General features: G+C 35.7%; 1 protein-coding gene across 1 annotated transcript; it reads left to right on the top strand.

Annotated features, from left to right (window-relative positions):
• Nucleotides 1-13,094: 13,094 nt before the first annotated feature.
• LOC104899764 (hypothetical protein) lies at nt 13,095-18,075 on the top strand. Its single transcript, XM_010687025.4, has 4 exons — nt 13,095-14,006; nt 14,426-14,842; nt 14,956-15,006; nt 15,589-18,075. The coding sequence occupies exons 1-4, from the start codon at nt 13,097-13,099 to the stop codon at nt 17,046-17,048; spliced, it is 2,838 nt and encodes a 945-aa protein (XP_010685327.2). The 5' UTR covers nt 13,095-13,096; the 3' UTR covers nt 17,049-18,075.
• Nucleotides 18,076-18,858: the final 783 nt, after the last annotated feature.

The raw sequence follows: 18,858 nt of genomic DNA, 5'->3' as shown, positions 1-18,858 counted from the left end.
TCAATTTCACATTTTGTTACGTTTTTGTTTTCGCAAAATACGAATCAGAGATTTACGATCGATTCGCACAGTGCCTGGCACAGTGCCATAACCAAGGTTTTGCAAAAATCGATTAGATTTCGTCACTCAATTCAAACCCCTCCTTCTTGAGTGTCACCTTGTGTTCCAACAATATGACCTACAGAAAAATAAACCATTATTACTTACCTAGTTCAAGTCGATCGCATTACCAGTTCGGAATATCTTTAAACCAGATTCAGCTCTACAAGGGAAAGGATAAGGGGAATCCACAGCCGCAAGAACCGCCGTTCGTAGGAATCGAACTTGTGACCTCAAAGAAATGAGAAGAAGCTCCAACCAACTACACAAAATACAACTTGTATAGTTCTCTATGTAATATTGGTAATATGTAAAAGAAATATTAGAGACGGTTTCAAAAATCCGTCCCTAATTTAGAGACAAATTTTTAAATCCGTCCCTAATTTAAAGACGGATTTTTAAATCCGTCTCTAATGTAGAGACGGATTTTTAAATCCGTCTCTAATGTAGAGACGGATTTTCAAAATCCGTCCCTAAATTAAAGATGTGCAATAAAATAATCATATCTAAATTTAGAGACAAATCCGTCCCTAAATTAAAGATGTGCAATAAAATAATCATATCTAAATTTAGAGACGGATTTTTTAAATCCGTCCCTAAATTAGAAACGGATTTTTAAAATCCGTCTCTAAATTAAAGAAGTGCAATAAAATATATGTATTTAAATTTAGAGACGGATTTTAAAAATCCGTCCCTAAATTAGAGACAGATTTCAAAATCCATCTCTAAATTAGAGACGGGTTTTAAAATCCGTCTCTAAATTAAAGAAGTGCAATACAATATTCGTATTTAAATTTATAGACGGATTTTAAGAATCCGTCCCTAAATTAGAGACGGATTTTGAAAATTCGTCCCTAAATTAGAGTCGAATTTTCAAAATCCGTCTCTAAATTAAATAATTACAATAAAATATTCATATTTAAATTTAGATACGGATTTAAAATACCCGTCCTTAAATTAGGGCCTGTTCTCCCCAGCTTATTTTCAGTTCAGTTCAGTTCAGTTCAGCTCCAATAAGTTCAGTTTAATTCAGTTCAGTTCAGTTCAGCTCCATCCTTTTATAATTATTTTGTTAAATATTATTATTATGTTGGTATAATTTATTTTACTTATTATTATTATTATTATTATTATTATTATTATTATTATTATCATTATTATTATTATTATTATCATTATTATCATTATTATTATCATTATTATTATTATTATTATTTAAATATATATCATTACTATTAAGTATTATTATTATTATTATTGTTGTTGTTGTTGTTGTTGTTTCTATATATTATTTTGTTTATTATAGCTTTACTCATTATTATTACTATTATTATTAAGAGGAACATGATTTAGGTCAAAGCACAAATAAACCCACTTTTTTTAGCCCATAAACCAATCAAATCGCGTCAAGACGGTTTATGATGTAATTTTTGCGGTCCAACCCAATCATTATTATTGTTACTAAATATTTTTATATCATTAAATCTAATTATTAAAATAGTAATATTAATTTACTTATTAGATATTATTGTTATTATATATCATCATCAAGTATTAATATATTAACACAAATAATATAAAATAATAATTATTAATTATCATTATTATCATTAATTATTATTATTATTAATTTATGATTATTAATATTATTTATTTATAATTATCATTTAAAAATATCCAAAATACTATTATTATTATTATTATTATTATTATTCATTATTATTACTTATCTTTATAATTATTATTTAATATTCATATTATTCTTGTTTAAAATATTATTTATATATTTATTACATTCAGTTTATTTCAATTCAATTCAATTCAATTCAGTCCAGTTCAGTTCAGTTCAGCTCCAATAAGTTCAGTTCAGTTCAGCTGTTTTATGCCGAAGAGAACAGGCCCTTAGAGTCGGATTTTTAAAATCCGTCTCTAAACTAAAGAAGCGCAATAAAATATTTATATTTAAATGTAGAGACATATTTTTAAAATCCGTTCCTAAATTTAGAGACGGATTTAAAGATCCGTCTCTAATTTAGAGACGGGACTGAAAATCCGTCTCTAATTTGATTAGCAATATTCCGTCTCTAAATTAGAAACGGATATATATCCGTTGCCAAAAATCCGTCGCTATATGAGCTTTTTTTTGTAGTGCAAGTATATACATTTCTAACACTCTTATTATGTCACTTACAAGAGAATATTGATGTCATATTCTCTTACCATAACCTTTCAAATTTTTTTACTTATCAAGTCGTGACGTGAATTTTTCAATTTATTAATGGACAAAAAATACGAAAAGTAGCTAAATAAATTATAAAATTTAAAAATAATAACATATTTGTTTATTATAACTGACTCGAGGTATCGCTGGGAAAAAAAAACTAATTATATACCAATAGAACTTCAATCACATGGTGTTTGCTTTTGTCTTTGCATTGTCAGCTCCAGATTTGAGGAGAGTATTGCCACTGATTATTCATCGAGTCTACATCTTTTTCAATCATCGACCTGGAGAAGAAATAGACCTAGCTAACTAAAAATAAAATATGCATTGTTTGAAAAAGATTTTTGAGTCCATAGTTTGGATATACACAGTACAAAACTAGAACAGTCATATTCAGTACTGTTTCCACAAACTTTGTCGACAAATTTATTGTGCCAAAATATAACGGGTTACACATATTTGCGTAATTTGGGGGGAAAGCCGTTTATGAGGGCGCGCAAAGAGGTATGTAGGCTACAACACAAGGCCTACTAGCCTTTTGTGCACGCGATACGTGCGATGATATTTTTTGGCCTAATACTAAGTAGTAAACAAACTGAAAATGCAAGTTAGTATTTAAGTTCACCTCCATTTTGTGAATAAGATTCTTTCATGTTCTTTTTATGTTGTTATTCATTTTTGTGATTTTGAATAGTTTTTTGTTTCTCAAGTCTTATATGCGCATGTTCTTTTATAATGAGTATGATGTTCTTTACTAAATATCGTCATGTTTCTTTTTTTTGGTTTTATTCATTTTTGTATTTATAATAGTTTTTTATATGGATTTCAGTAATTTCTCTATGATCCCAAAATTGTAACCGAAAAGTATAAGACAATTTCAGTTTTTTTTTCCTTGTCTAACTTCTAAATTATGATTTCACAAATTGATATTTAAAAATTTTTATCATTTTTATTTTTCTCCTTTTCTAAATGTTCACACTTTGAGTTTTAATTATATTTGAAATGAAAATTTAAGTTTTTCAAAAGTTGTTCGCAAAAAGGTTTGATATTGTTTTGTTTTTCAAAATTTATTTCTGAACATGGATATTTTGCAAAAGTTTTGAGCAAACATTTATATTGGAATTTTAAAAAAAGAACTAAATTTGTAACCTTTTCATCAGTGTCATAAATTAATCAAATTTCATACACATCTTGTTTTCAGATTTTATATGAAAATGAATCAAATTTAAGTCTAATTATATAAAAGCCCTTTTCAACTAATTCCTATTATCTCTATTTTTTCAACTACATAACAGTCGACTAATGTGAAATAACTTTGAAGATTAAAAGAATTATGTACATGTTTGAAAGTTCGCAAATTGCCGATGGACGAATGTGTGATGTCACTGTCAAAATCTTATGTTTTTCTCAAATTTATGTTTATAGGTAATTTTTGTGAGTATGTAATTGTGAATGGTTATTGAGAACAATGATTTGTAAGTGAAATTTGTGAATGTTTTTGTATGTATTGACGTCCTAGTATATTAGTTTTAGTTTGTAAGTTAATGTTTAGTTTTTGTAAAGTTTCCTGATCATTTGAGTGATTTGCGTGATTTTTACAACGTGATTTTCTCAATTCTATGAGTGATTTGTTAATTTTCCTCATATAAGTGATTCCTGAGTGATTGTTGAAATTAATTTTCAGTGGCTTTGTTTGACCCCCATTTTGGTATTGAGATTCCTTTTGTAATTTAGAAAGGGAAGGGGGTAAAATAGTCAATTCAAAAGAGGACACCGTTGCTCCCCCCTTCCCTTATGTAATAGAGATGAAGAGGAATTTTTTCCTTCAATAATGTTAAAATGGGTATTAATTTCTCACATGTATCAAAGTTCAAATTAATTTCATAGATACCGTTTAGAACAGCTCGCGAGAAAATATTTTTTCCGTTTTCGGCCAAATAAACCGCTACTCAGAGTAGTGGTCCACTTTAAAATTAACCGCTACATGAATTAAGTAGCGGTTTTACTTAAGTACAAAAACAAAACAAAACAAAATTATAGCGTGCTGGCCTACCTGGAAGGTACTCATGGAATTAATATCAACTTTGGCACATGTGAGGAATTAATACTCATTTTAAAATTATTCATGGAAAAAAATTCATGTTAAGAGATTCCCAAAATTTAAAATTTATTATCTATTTTAGTCATATTATTCTTGTACTCAAAGTTATTAAAATCGCGATTCACATCTTAAAATCTTACGGTTTTACAATTCAAAATATGGTAGATGATTCGATTCGCGATTCTAGACGATTCTATACATTTCTGTTGACTAGCGAAAACCTCGCAAGTTTAAATCATGCTAACAAAGAAAATAAGATATATATATATATATATATATATATATATATATATATATATATATATATTGTTAGTTATTGCCAATATAGTGGGTAAACAACTATTTTTTCCAATTTTTAGGTCTTTTAACTTATAATTTTAGCATATTCAATTGAGATTGAGTGCAATATCTTGATTATACATGTTTGTAGAATCTTACGATTCTACGATTCGATTTTACGATTCGATTCTAAAGGTTGTTTCCGATTCAAACTAGAATCTCAATTTTAACAACATTGCTTGTACTCTTCTAATTATTAGTATTATATGATAATTTTATATAAACACTTATATAATAATTATACGTAATAATGTCAATAATTAGCATTGACCCCCAACAATTTAAGACGGTCCTAAGAAACACTACAGGTATTAGGTATTTGGAGATTTTCCAAATTAAATAAGTAGGCGGGAGTTTTGGATAATTTTCTTCATTTTCAACAAAAAAAAAATCACAAAATTGTTATCATGATATGTTCTTGCCGCTGCTCTCGTCTCCGGTCTTGGCTCTTTCCGGCGCTTTTGGGGCCGGGGCCATTTTCTAAGAGAAAAAGGCATTCGAATAGCGAACGAAAGACCAGAAGATTGTATCTAGGCACTGCACTTAAAAGGGGTTGACGGCTGTGTGGCCCTCATTCAGCTGGAAATAGGAAATCAATCCCGGCACGACCGATGACTTAGTCTCCTTCTACGCTTCGAAAAAACCACCTTTTTTTTTATATAAGTTGAGGATGTTATTATTAAGAGGCATGAAAGTTTGCTTATTCAGTACATGGGGAGCTGATTTGAGTTACATAAGTCTTGACTATCAAGTACCAAGGTGAAAATGAGCCACTAATGAGGACTTAATACACTGACGCTATGTTACATCCATGCCAAGAATTCATTTTCCCTCCTCAAGCCTTGCTTAGCAAGCGCATCAGCCACCGCATTTGATCCTCTCCCCTTATGAATGATTTCTATTTGGAGATGTGAATGGAGAATTTCCCTGATGGAGTTCAAAACGAAGTTCAGATTCCATGGCCCCGCTTTGCTTGCATTGCACCAGTGGACTGCGTTCTTAGAATCAGATTCGATGATGATCGGGCGAGATTTAGTTTCCTCGCATGAAAGGGAGATCTTTAGCGCACGACGGCACGATGGATGGCGTGAACCTCAGCTGAGTTTATCTCCATTGTCGGGATGGGGCTTGAGAAAACACATAGGAACACTCCCTTGTCATCCCGAAGGACGCCCCCAATAGCACTAAAATTAGAAATTGGATCCATTGAAGCATCAACGTTCCATTTTATCCTTGTTGAGGGAGGGGGTCCCCATATATCAATTTTTCGAGAGCCTGGACATTTCAGTTGAGCGGAGCCAGACCATTTGAGGCACATGGGGTTTCGGCTAATATCTTCCGAGGTGTATGGGAAAGTATCCCCCTACTCTTTTATCCATCAACTCAGACGCAATTAAATGAGATCACACAATTGAGAGAGAGAGAGAGAGAGAGAGCAGGAAGTGTTGCTGAAGAACTTGGAGTTACGTTCCTTCCATATTGTCCAGATGATGATGAAGAAGGCTGCCATCCATACTTTCTTGAAAAAAGGAGAGGCACCGTGGAATTTCCACTGGAAGAAAGCTTCCTTCAGAGTATGGGGCATGATCCAATGGAGGTCCCATAATGAGAGCCACCATGCCCATATTTTGCATGAGAGATCGCAGTGGAGAAATAAATGATCATTTGTCTCTAGCATTTCACAGAATGAGCATTGAGACGCAGATAGAGTGATGATACCCAGCTTGAGTAATTTTTCTCGTGTGTTGATTTTGCCCAGTAAAGCAAACCAGACAAAAATTTCAATACGATGGGGGATTTAGCCTTGCCATATTTTCACCAAGCTCTCATCTTGCTTGAAGGGGGATAATTTATCGAGCTCCATCGTGAAGGATTTTACAGAAAATAACCCAGATTTTACCGGGGTCCATACGAGTTTGTCAGTCCCATTGGAATCAAGAGTGGCCTGTTGAAGTACACCCATTAATTGGGTCAATTCGCAGCAGTCCTTGGGCCTGAGATCCCGCTCCACGCAGGCCTCCAGATCCATGCCAGCCCATCCCAAAACCCCATTGATGATATACAGGTGTTTGGGCTGACTGATAAAAGAAAGAGGCGAGGGAATGATGCTTAGAGGGGTATGGGCCCAGCCCAAAGATCGTGCCAAAAAAGGGTCGAGTCTCCATTTCCAACCAATTTCCTCACACATGATTTAGCGATTCGTTTGGCACTTGGATTGAGCAGAATACTTGAGCAAATTTGTTTCCAAGGTCCCCCCATTGATGGGATTGAGAAATCACTCCAAGAAAAGGGGGAGTGGTACCCATACTTCCCTTGAATAATCTTTCGCCACAAAGCATTGGGCTCAGAGAAGAATCTCCACCACCATTTAATCAGGAGAGATAAATTTGGATTGAGCAGGTTGCCCACGCCTAACCCCCCCAATTTTTTGGGGAGTTCTATTGTGTCCCACGAAACCAAAGGGAAGGACTTCTTTTCATTATTCTCACGCCAAAAAAATTGCAGTTGAATTCTTTTTATTTGTTCTGCAATTCCTTTTGGAATTGGGAACAAAGACATATAATAGAGAGGAAGGCTCGATAGCGAGGCTTTGATGAGAATTAAACGCCCCCCAATGGACAGCATCCTCCCCTTCCAAGATGCCAGCTTCTTCCTCATTTTCTCAAGGATCGGTTCCCACGATTTTAGGCGAGAAGCATTGCTACCAATAGGTAGCCCTAAGTACATGAAAGGCAGTTCACCTATTCTGCGTTGGAGGGATTTTGCAGCAAATTTAATCCAATCCGGTTCCAAATTCATCCCTATGATTGAGCTTTTAAAGAAGTTTACTTGTAATCCCCAAGCGAGATTAAAAAGTAACAATATCTTCTTTATGTTCATGAGATAATCAATGTTTTGAGGGCAAAACATAACGGTGTCATCCGTGTATTGTAGGTGAGTGAGCTTGAAACCACCCCTTGATACTTCGATGCCTTCCCATAATTTCATGGATGTTGCTTGTTGAATCAGCAAGTTCAGTGGTTCGACCGCAAGGTCGAAAAGGAAGGGGGAGAGGGGATCCCCCTGCCTAAGCCCCCTTTGTAATCTTAAAATACTCGTTGGGGAACCGTTGATGAGAACTGACGTAGAGGCAGACATGATACATGATTTGATCCAATTCATCCAAAGCTTCGGGAAGCCCATTTGGGTAAGAACCCAGTCCAGATAACTCCAGGATATACAGTCAAAGGCTTTATTGAAATCCAGTTTAAGAATAACCGCTTTCGTCTTCAATCTCTTACATGTATCTATAAGCTCGCCCGCAATAAGGGCCCCACCCAAGATTTGCCGGCCCTTTATAAAAGAGGTTTGAAAGGGGCTTATAAGGGAGTCCATGACTCTTTACAGCCGACGAGCAAGGATTTTGCCACAATCTTGTAAAGACAGCCCACCATGCTGATGGGCCTGAACTCTTTGAGGTGCTTTGGATGGTCAACTTTTGGGATGAGCGTAATAAAAGTACTGTTACAACCACGGGGAAGTCGGCTGCTCATCCAAAATTCCTCAACCATTGCATAAATATCTTCCTTTATAATCTCCCAGGAGCTTTTGATAAAACTGAAGTTGAAGCCGTCTGGCCCAGGGGCTTTCTGTCCGTCGCATGAGTTTACTGCTTCATCAATTTCCTCTCTTGAGCAGGGAGCAATAAGAGCAATACTATCTTCTTCTGATAGTTTCCGAAAATTCAGATTATCAAAGGTGGGACGATGAGGAAATTCTTCCTTGAAGATGTTTTGGAAGTAATTTACAGCCTCGTCTTTGATTTCGTTGGGCTTTTCAATTGCGGCCCCATCAATGATTATTTGCTCCAGTTGGTTTTTCCTCCTTCTTATATTGGCAAGAGTATGGAAGAACCTTGTATTTTTGTCGCCAGCTTCGATCCATTTTGCTCGTGACACTTGGGCCTAATAAGATTCTCGCCGTTTTTGCCAGTCCCATACCTCAACTTGGGCAGTTTTGCACTCCTGCAATTCATTAGTAGACAATAAGCATGAATTAGCAATATTATCAAAGAAGGATACTTTATTCTCACAAAGTTTGATCTTATCATCAATATGGCCGTATTCGTTTGAATTCCAGATTTTTAGATCTTCTTTTAGTACTATCAGCTTATCAGGGATAGAGAGACCGTGCACTTTGACCCAGGCGCCTTTGATAGTCTTCAAGCAATGGGGGTGTGACAGCCAGCAGTTGAGGAAACGCAAGGGTTTAGCCCCCCAATTTTGATCCTTTGAGGAGACCAAGAGGGGATGGTGATCGGAAAGATTCTTGTTTAGAAGGGAGGTTTTTATTGACGGGAAGGGAGTAAGACAGTCAGGGTGAATGAGCACTCGGTCCAGTTTGGTCTTGGACTGGCCTCTAAATCATGTGAATTTCCCATTGGTTGGAGATATCTCAATTAAGCCGAGGTTGTGAATGAATTCTTGGAAGTCACTGCTTCCTTGGGAAGATATAATACCGCTGCCCCTGTCAAGAGGGCTAAGAACCTCGTTGAAATCTCCCATGATAAAACATAGGTATTTTTCTTTAGAGCAGAAATCAACAATTTCATTCCAAACTATGGCTCGATGGTCAGTCAAGTACGAGTTGTAGATGTTGATGAGGACACATTTGAAGTTGATTGGTAAAATACTGCCACCCAAACCAATCCAATGTCGTTCAATATGATAGGATGAGATCTGGAAATAATCGGGTTTCCAAAATGAAAGCAGTCCACCTGAGTTCCCATTAGCAGGACTATGGAGCCATTCAAGGTTTGCATCCCCCCATAGTGTATTCAGGGATTTCTTGTGAATAGCTCCTAGCTTGGTTTCCTGAATAAATACAAAGGAAGGTTGATGAAGGAAGATGAGTTTACGAATCGTGCTTCTTTTTGGTCTAGCACCGAGACCTCTAATGTTCCACGAAAAGGCTATCATTGATCACGATTGTGGGGGTTCATGATTTATAATCACTGGCTTAAGCCTCTCTAGATTGGGCCTCCACCCAGTCTGATTGTTGTCTTTTGAGAATGGAGATGACCCTGCTGTGAAATTCTGACAAGGGACCATTGAAACTTATCCCCAATTTAGTTGCTAGTTTGATGGTGTCTGCTGCTGTTATTGATAGAGGGTTTGGCAGGTCAGTGTTCTCTTATGGAGGACAAAGGTACTTTTGGTGGGATTTTTTTGAAACTTGGTGGGCTTTTTTGAGGTGGGAGGTTTTTTTATTTTTGCCGAATTTTTTCTTAGCGTGGGATTGGGCCTAACTAGAGGGGCGAACTTGTTGTGGATAGGAATTTTTAAAAGTGATGAGGGCTTGGGCTCAGGGGAAATTTCTTCAGTTGGGCTGAGAGATTGCGGCAGTATTTTAACTGGGGAGGGCCCATTGGTGGTGGAAATGGGTGAGGGAGATGGGGTTTTTTTTTTTTGAGTGGGTAGATAGAGTAGGCGAAAAAAAGCCAGCTAGACTTTTAATGATTGATGTTGGGGAAAGGTAATTTTGGTTCTTGGATTGAGGCATTTTTTAAGTGGCACTGGTCTCAAGGTTATTGGGACTTACTGGTGTTTTAATGATTGGTTGATGATTGGGAGAGGATTGGGCTTTTTTTTCGAGGTTAGTTTGACAGTGGCTTTCCGGATTCGAGTCTGCGTCGTCTGAAAAATTTTCAGGGAATGTTTCTGGTGGAGCAGATTTTTGATTGATTTTTTTGTCTTTATCTGACAAGTTGCCATTGGATGGCCCATCTTCAAAGGTGAAGATTTTGAATTTCTGTCCTTCCACATCGAGGAATAAGGAGGTATTTATTCTGAACAGACAATCCGTGTATACTAAGACACTTGCATGGTCGAAATTTGAGTGCTCAATTGATAAGACCCTGCCATATATGCATCCAATGTTATAAAAATTTTCATAGCTCCATGCTGCTAGCGGGCATCCGTAAATTTTCATAGTTGTTTCCCTCCATAGAGGCGAGCATGTTTCATTGACCTCATGTATCTTGATGAACCAATTATCCAACCATTTGCTTGCGAGCATTGCTTCTTTGTCTTCTAGGGATTCAAAAATGACTAGGTGGAGCATCCCACCCATTGGTCGCATTGTTAGGCAATGAACTCCAGCTGCTAGTATTCCATCAAGGATAATATGTGAGGGTGAGGACGATAAAGCTAGGGCCACAATACTTCGGCTGAACAGTTCTTTATTTTCCGGATTTTTCTTTCCCTTTATTATGGCAAAGCATTCTTCCTCAATCTCTGTTGCAAATATATTATCTCTCATGTTTTCAGTGTCTGGACCCAGTGCTCTAGAGCTCATCCTTCTGCGATATGATGGTTCAAAGTGAAAGAAATCCGGTTGGGGGTCAGGTTCATTGGCGATGGGGTGGGATATGATTTCTAGTTTAAGTAGGTTTTGGTCTATGGCCATCTTTTTTGCCGCTTCAGGCTTGGGAGTATGATCTTTCTGAGGTGAACTGGGAGGCACGTGAAAAGGATTGGTACGCTAGGTTTATTGACGCTATGTTACATCCATGCCAAGAAAAAACCACCTGCCCAACCTCTTAGAAAAGATTCGATAGAAATATGCACTATTCACGTATCAATCCTTTTCAATCCGCTATTTTTCTTGGCTTGCATTTCGTGACCTTCGAAGAATTATTAATAATTTTTCCCAATGATTACTACATTTATTTTGACGTTCACACTTTATTGTAACCTTAACCATATACGTACTTCCTCCTCCTCTACTTCAAAAAGAATGCAATACTTACCTTTTCAATAAAGGTGGCTATCAGGTCGTCTTGCCTTTATTGCCTTTTCAAATGAATAAATTAGCCACCGGCTTGAAATTAAGAAATGGTATTGGTCCTATATAAGTTTATAATTAGGACATAGGTGGCATAAGTCATAAAAAGTTGGATTAATTTCATGTTGACCCAATCCGAACCTAACCCAAATAAAATCTAGTTGTTTGATTATTTTCGGCTTCAAAAAGTCAACTTAAACCTAACCCGTTAAGGTTTTAGGTCGGGTTGGGTAAACCCATTTTCAATTTCAGGTCAAAAATATATCAACCCAAACTCAGAAATTTCAAATTAGATTCAGATCGAGATATCAGGTTGGGTCAGTTTTGTCAGCCCTAATTTTATTTCAAAGTCAAACTTTGACCATGATTTTCCAGTTCTATATACTTTCTCTTTTCTATTATACTTCCAACACTTTAACAAAAAAACTCTCACATTTGTGGTCAAAGTGTTGCGGGCTAATTGACCAAATTGGTAAGGAAAAGTAACCCTCAATGACAATTTGATAGAAAAAACTTGCTCAAACGGTAACTTGGTAACAAAAAATTGAGCCCAGATGACATTTAGGTAAATAAAATGAGTTTTGACGATAATTTGGTAAATAAAATGAATTGCTAACAACATTTAAGCCATATTTTTTAAAAAAATTTCAGCTTGATCAACATTCAATGCGTGCATTTACATGCCTTTTATATAAAAAAATTTGTGTTGTTATCTATTTAACTCCTCTTGTCACTACATACTATTTGGTATTTACCCAATTTGAAATAAAATCTTGTAAAGTGCACGTTTTGATCAAATTCGAAAATTATAGAAAAAATTGGCTTAAATGTCGCCGGAGCTCAATTTTTTTTATCAATTTGTTGTTAGTGGAATTTTTTTTTTACCAAATTATCGTTGAAGGTCACTTTTTTTTTATCAATTTCATTAACTGGCCAAGTGTTACAAGTAATCCAAAACAGAGGAAGTAAATAATAACATGATCATGTGAAATTTTGTTAAATTTATGTTAATGTATAGTTTCAAAATATAGCCTTTTTACCATTTTTACTGATCTAATATGTATGGTCAATGTTCTGTAATAGCAAACATGAAGTAAAATCATTTCGATTATAAAAATAAAACGAAGCAAGCTTTACAAGCAAACCTCTTCCGAACCCTAGTGGAAGAAAAACATCCCCCAAAAAGAGTGGAAGAAGAAAAAAGCTTACTCCCTCCATTTCACAATATAAGGCACGCACGAGGTTCGAGGTCGAACTTTGACCGTTAATTACTCTCAATTTATGTTGATAAAAAAATTTTAAAAATAATATTATTATATTATTTTTCAAGACGAATACAACGGTATAATTTTTATAATTTTTACTTATCGTATTTGAGAGATATTTGTGGTCAAAGCAAATTTTCGTAAAGCGTGAATGCCTTATATTTTGAAACAGAGGGAGTACTTTCTTTTGTATATATTTTCTTGAAAGTTGAATAATAATAGCAATATAATCATCATAGAATAATGAGTGACAGCAAAGATGAGAGAGAAACATTATCAGCAACATCCCAGAAAATCAGGGAAACTTCTCCACCTCCATTATTTCTTCCCACCACTACAACTTCACCTTGTTTCTCACCTTTTGAGTTCGAAGCACAAGCAGTGAGTAGTACTAGTAACACTATAAAAAGAATAAGGTACACAACAACACCAACTTCAGTTTCTCAAGTTCATCAATGGAAGCAGCAAAACCCAATGGGCCAGGCCCTACAAAACCCAGTATCAAGCCCATCTAATCTTTCTAGCCCACAAGCTCATCAATTGATTACTTCACCAGACTCTTCTTCTTCCCCTTCTCTCTCTACTATCCCATCATCATCGGCTGGGAAAGAAGATCAAGTACAGCAGGTGATCAGAAAAGGGAAGTATGTAAGCCCAGTTTGGAAGCCTGATGAAATGCTTTTGCTTGCAAAGGGTTGGAGGATCCAATTCCAAGGAGATGATCCGGGTTCGGGTTCGAGTTCGAGTTTCGATGTCGAAAAAGGGAGAGGGAAGAATAGGGCAGACAAGGATAGAGAAGTGGCAGAGTTCTTAAACAAGCATGGAGTATATAGGGATGCTAAAACAGCAGCAACAAAATGGGATAATATGTTGGGGGAATTTAGAAAAGTGTATGAGTGGGAAAGAGGGAGTGAAAGACTACAAGTTGGGAAGAGTTATTTTAGGCTTTCACCTTATGAAAGAAAGATTCATAGATTACCTGCTTCTTTTGATGAACAAGTTTTTAAGGAATTATCTCAATTTATGGGTCCCAAGATGAGACATTCTCATATTTATTCTCCTCTTCATCATATTCCAAATTCAAGATCATCATTACCTGCTTCTTTGCTTCCTCCTCACCCTTCTAAGGATGATAATTCAAGTATCTTTGTAGGTATGCATTTTTTTAGATCTCTTATTTCCATGTAGCACGAAAACAGTTAAGATCCCGAAACATAAACATTTCTATACAAAATATAGCAACCCTATAGCTTCTAGCCACTTATAGGCTTCATTAGCCTGTAAATGGCTAGCGGATTTTTTTTTAAACGAAAACGTTTCAGAATCAAGGTTACTTCAATTCTCAAAGGTCTCTGTATTTCATAGGTATTAATATTAGTCCATTTGTCTTAAAGTTACTCCATCTATCCGTTTTCTTTTGTTGTTCTTATCTGGAATATTATGAGAGGAAATTGGTCAAAATAGTAAGAACTTTTGAAAATGGATAGAGTATTTTATTAACATGAAACGCATGTTAAATTGGTAATGTAACAATTGATGAATTTTTTTTATTATTATTATATGTCTTTTTAGAAAGAACGAGGCAAATGCATTCTTACTTGATGCATAACCTAAGAAACCCTTCTCTTGGACTTGAGCCTCATTCATCACCATTGAATGTGGGGAGCTCGATAGGCGGTGGATCGCCGAGAACGGAGCTCCGAAGGATAGGGAGAGCAAAGATGACATGGGAGGAGTGGGTAAGCTTGTGGGCGGAGGAAGGTGAGTACCATAAAGGAAGAGTAAAAGTACAAGGCTCTAGTTTCTTAAATGTGGATGAGCTCCTTTACTTAGATGATTCTATGGTGGCCTCATCTTTAGAAGCCTTTGGAGAAGGCCAACTTAAGGGTTTTTCCGTCGATCGATTCGCCCCGGAACAACAGCTCAAGGTGTTTGGAAGGAGAAAACTTACTTCTTTTTCACCACCTTCACCTCCTCTCCCTTCTTCTGGTATTGTTAATTATGATATTCCCTATGAAATTTTTAGTTTTAGTCTAATGTTTCTTAACATGCATTATGTATCATAATGCATATGATCATGTGTCTTTTTCTTTGTTCCCTAGATCTTAATGAGAGAATCCTTATTGCAATGGCAGCAGAATCCTCTATGAGATGTAAGTTCTTGATCAAAATATTCCGCTGTTTTTATATATGAAATCAATGTGTCAAAGCATTAATCTCAAGGTTGGTTGTTGTTTTAACATTTAGAAAATTGAAAGCCTTAAATAATTCTGGCTAGTTTACCTCCTTCCAATTATGAATAAGTATGAAAGCATTTACTGATAGACGCTAGTATCAACTCCTCATTGCGTATTGCTACTTATCGGGTATAGAATAGATTTGTTAGTCTTTGTTCCTACAAACCTAATTGTTCCATTATTACCAACAGAATAAAACAAATATTAACACTTGTTTCGAGATAATATATGGAACAAAAGGGATCCATTGCATAATCATGGTCTTTTCCAATGCAATAAAGTTACATAGTGTCATTTTCTTTGATAAAAGGGAATTTCCATGGGTTTGCCTTGGTATCGTGCTCATACCGTCGTATTGAATGATCCCTAAGTTATAGTAGTATAATATATTCTCTACTTCTGATATTTTGTCATATCAAATTTATAGCTATATACATACACCTCCTTTAAATTAAACATATCTTTGCTAATTTAATTTGTTTGCTTCTTTATTACCAGGGGAATTCCAAGATCCGACAGAGTACTACCTTGGATGCTTAAGAGCTCCACCAGCAACACCACCAACCTTACCTGAGCTCTCATGGTACGTACAAGAACCTCCACCAAAAGAATTTCGGCTTCCCCTTCGTAAGGACATATACCGCGATTTACCCCAAGGGAGAGAGCTCTTCTTCACCACATCCTTGAATGAGCCATTAGACTGCAAAGCCTTCACCATAGACATCCTTAGCTCGCTCATTCGATCGATCCCGAGTTTGACTACATCAACCTCCTCTAACCGGGATTCCTACATTGCCCTATGGGATGATTGCATCAACCGTGTCATATCAAAATTCTGTCCCTTTGAGATGATGTTCATAAGAAAACAATCTTTCAAGTCATTTTCTTCTGAATCAATTCAAGAGCAATGGCCTAACTTGACCGGTATGGTGAAGAATCTTTGCTTATGGAGAGGTGAGGAAACTGATCAACTAAGAGAATCACAATCCTTTATTGTTCCTTCATCTTCTATAACAAAAAAAATATCATGGACCTACAATGGTATTCCCTATGTTTTAGGGTACTATGCTATAGGACATAATATCACATTTTGTGCATTAAGTCCATCATCATTATCATCTTCATCTCAAGACACTCAAATCACTCGAACCGATGTTTATTCCTTAGATCTTTCAAACCCTTCCGAAAGAATCAAATTGCTAGTACCATGTTGGAGAATTGGGATCTTATTAGCCACTTTAGCTGAGAAATGCGTCAAAAATGGATGTCATAGCGACTACGAACGACAAGATTTAGGTGTTGGAAACATAAATGAGATGACACCAAAGACGACGACACGATTCTACCCTAACAAGCAAAGATGGCAAACAACCAAAGAAATCTACTCAGTGCTACACCAAAGAGTAGTCCCCCACGTTGAGCAACTAATTTCCTACGACGAAGACGAATTAGCCTTGGTGTTTAAACCAAGAGGAGTTAAAACAAAGCCAAAAAACATGGAACAACTTGTTTTAGCCCTAAAACAAGTAGCTAAAGCATTAGTAGCATTACATGACTTAAGTTTCATGCATAGAGACTTATCATGGGACAAAGTGTTATTGGTGATAGATATGGATGTTGAGGCGAAGGAGTGGTTTGTGACAGGGTTCGAGGAGGCGGTGGGAGCTCCACAGATAAACCCCGTGGTGGCGGTGGCCGTGGCCGAGGATAGAGAAAAGTATGCGCCGGAGATGGTAAGAGGAGTGCATGGAGTGAAAGTAGATGTATGGGGAATAGGGTGTTTGATAAAAACAAGTGAAGTAAGATATGAAGGACTAGTAGGGAAACAGGTAAAAGAGTTGGAACAAAAATGCATGGAGATAAATCCAGAACAACGCCCAACAGCAGCTGATTGTTACCATCATCTGTTGCAGATTCAGTTGTCGCTATCATCCGTGGCTTCCATATGCTGCTCTTGATTTGCGGTGAAATTTTACTGTGAGGCTAAATACATTACTATTTTTCTCTTGTTCACTAGTGAACAACTGAACATGTTCTTGGAATAAAGTTTTTCTCTTAGAGTGAGGTTATGGATTTCTGACATTTATCATGAGTTTGTGTAGAAGATAAAATTGATCATTGTTCAATGGGGGTTATTCCAGCTTACTTATGCTAGGGTTTAACTCAAAAGCATGTTGCAGTATGATATCTACAACATTGAATATTTTTACTTCATAATACTTCTCTAGTTTATACATAATAAATACAACAATTTGACTTTCATGTTGATGAACATATTGCAAGTACAATTTGACTTTCATGTGGATGAACATATTGCAAGTCATGTGTATCGTCATAGGTTGTTTTAATATATAATTGCAATAATAAAAAAAAAAAATATTACATTTGTTTCTTATTAATCTACTCATGTTGTAATTTGACACAGTTCTTAACTCTGACTATCATTTATGATTTATATATCTAAGAACAACATATTCATGTGGAATCTTGTTAAACTAGTCTCAATGTAAAATTTTCTAATATAAAAAATATTATAACTTTTACTTATCGTAAATATAGATATCAATAGTCAATGCTTTGCATTTGCAAGTATGAAAGTCAAATAGTATCTCTATTATATAAGGCAATTAGTGGAAACACCAAAATATTAAAACCCTCATTTTACCCTGTAAAATTTATGAACTTAGAGCAAAAGAACACAAAGAATTATCTCTATCACTACTCCCATTTCAGAGCTCAGGACTTAGAACTACTTCATTGAAAAATGTAGAGAATTCTGAGAGAGTTATTACAATAATACTACTCTTAGCTACTCTGGAAAGAATACAAGAAGAAGCATGAAAGATTAAATTAGAAAATAACAACTTGTAACAAACTTGCTGAGCTGAAATTACTATATACTCAACATACACCTAACAAATTAAGCATATACATCACATAGAACAAGAAAAAGGGGAAAAAGGAAAAAAAAAAAAAAAAAAGAAATGAAGATTTTCAAATCAATAACCTCCCCAATATCAAAACCGTATTTTTTGAAATATACAAATTAAACCCCTTAAGGAAACCTGGAGTTAAGCATAAAAGAGGGTACTAAACTTTGCAAAATATTGCAGTTTACTCACCCAAGTTCTAAAAGTTGTACTTCGCTCACTCAACTACAACTTTGTTAACTAATTTGTTAACTTCAAATAAAATCAATAAAAAAGGCTGATTTGGCACTGAAAACGAGAATAACAATCTTTCTCTCTCATCCTCTCAAAATCAGATTCACCACCTTCCATCCACCACTCCACCTCTTGTCTTTCACCACATTGCAAAATCACCAAATTAAAATCGAACTCAAAACCCACCATTGATGTTGCCCAAAAGTAAAACAACATGAAATCACCAAAATCTGAGACACTTAGAAAGCTCAAACAAAACCCTAATAACTACAGTACTATATTTGATTTTAAGAAAGAGGAGATAGAAAGAAAGAGAGAAAAGAAGTTAAGCAAGTACCAAATGTGTGAGCAACTTGGTGGGTAAATTAGATGAAGCATTAAAAGTTACAATTAAAACTTATTTCCCAACTTTTCTCATTTAACCTTTTTCTTCACTTTTTTTTCTCAATTCGATTTTCTTGTTTTTGTCGTTGAAGATTATTTGTTGTTGAAGATGATTTCTGGTGTTGGAGTTTGATTTTTCTGGGTTTTGGGTTCGATTTTGGGGATTTTTGTTCGTTTTGGTGGTTGTGGGGGTTGCGATGCTCGAATTTTTTGTGTTTCT

This window comes from Beta vulgaris, chromosome 7 (assembly GCF_026745355.1).
Source record: "Beta vulgaris subsp. vulgaris cultivar EL10 chromosome 7, EL10.2, whole genome shotgun sequence".
Lineage (NCBI taxonomy): Eukaryota > Viridiplantae > Streptophyta > Magnoliopsida > Caryophyllales > Amaranthaceae > Beta > Beta vulgaris.
This window is presented reverse-complemented; position numbering and strand designations above follow the sequence as displayed.

Coding starts and splice junctions, on each gene's coding strand:
- LOC104899764 (XM_010687025.4), top strand. CDS start 13,097: ATGAGTGACAGCAAAGATGAGAGAGAAACATTATCAGCAACATCCCAG. Junction 14,843..14,955: donor ACCTCCTCTCCCTTCTTCTG/GTATTGTTAATT, acceptor TTTGTTCCCTAG/ATCTTAATGAGAGAATCCTT. Junction 15,007..15,588: donor AGCAGAATCCTCTATGAGAT/GTAAGTTCTTGA, acceptor CTTTATTACCAG/GGGAATTCCAAGATCCGACA.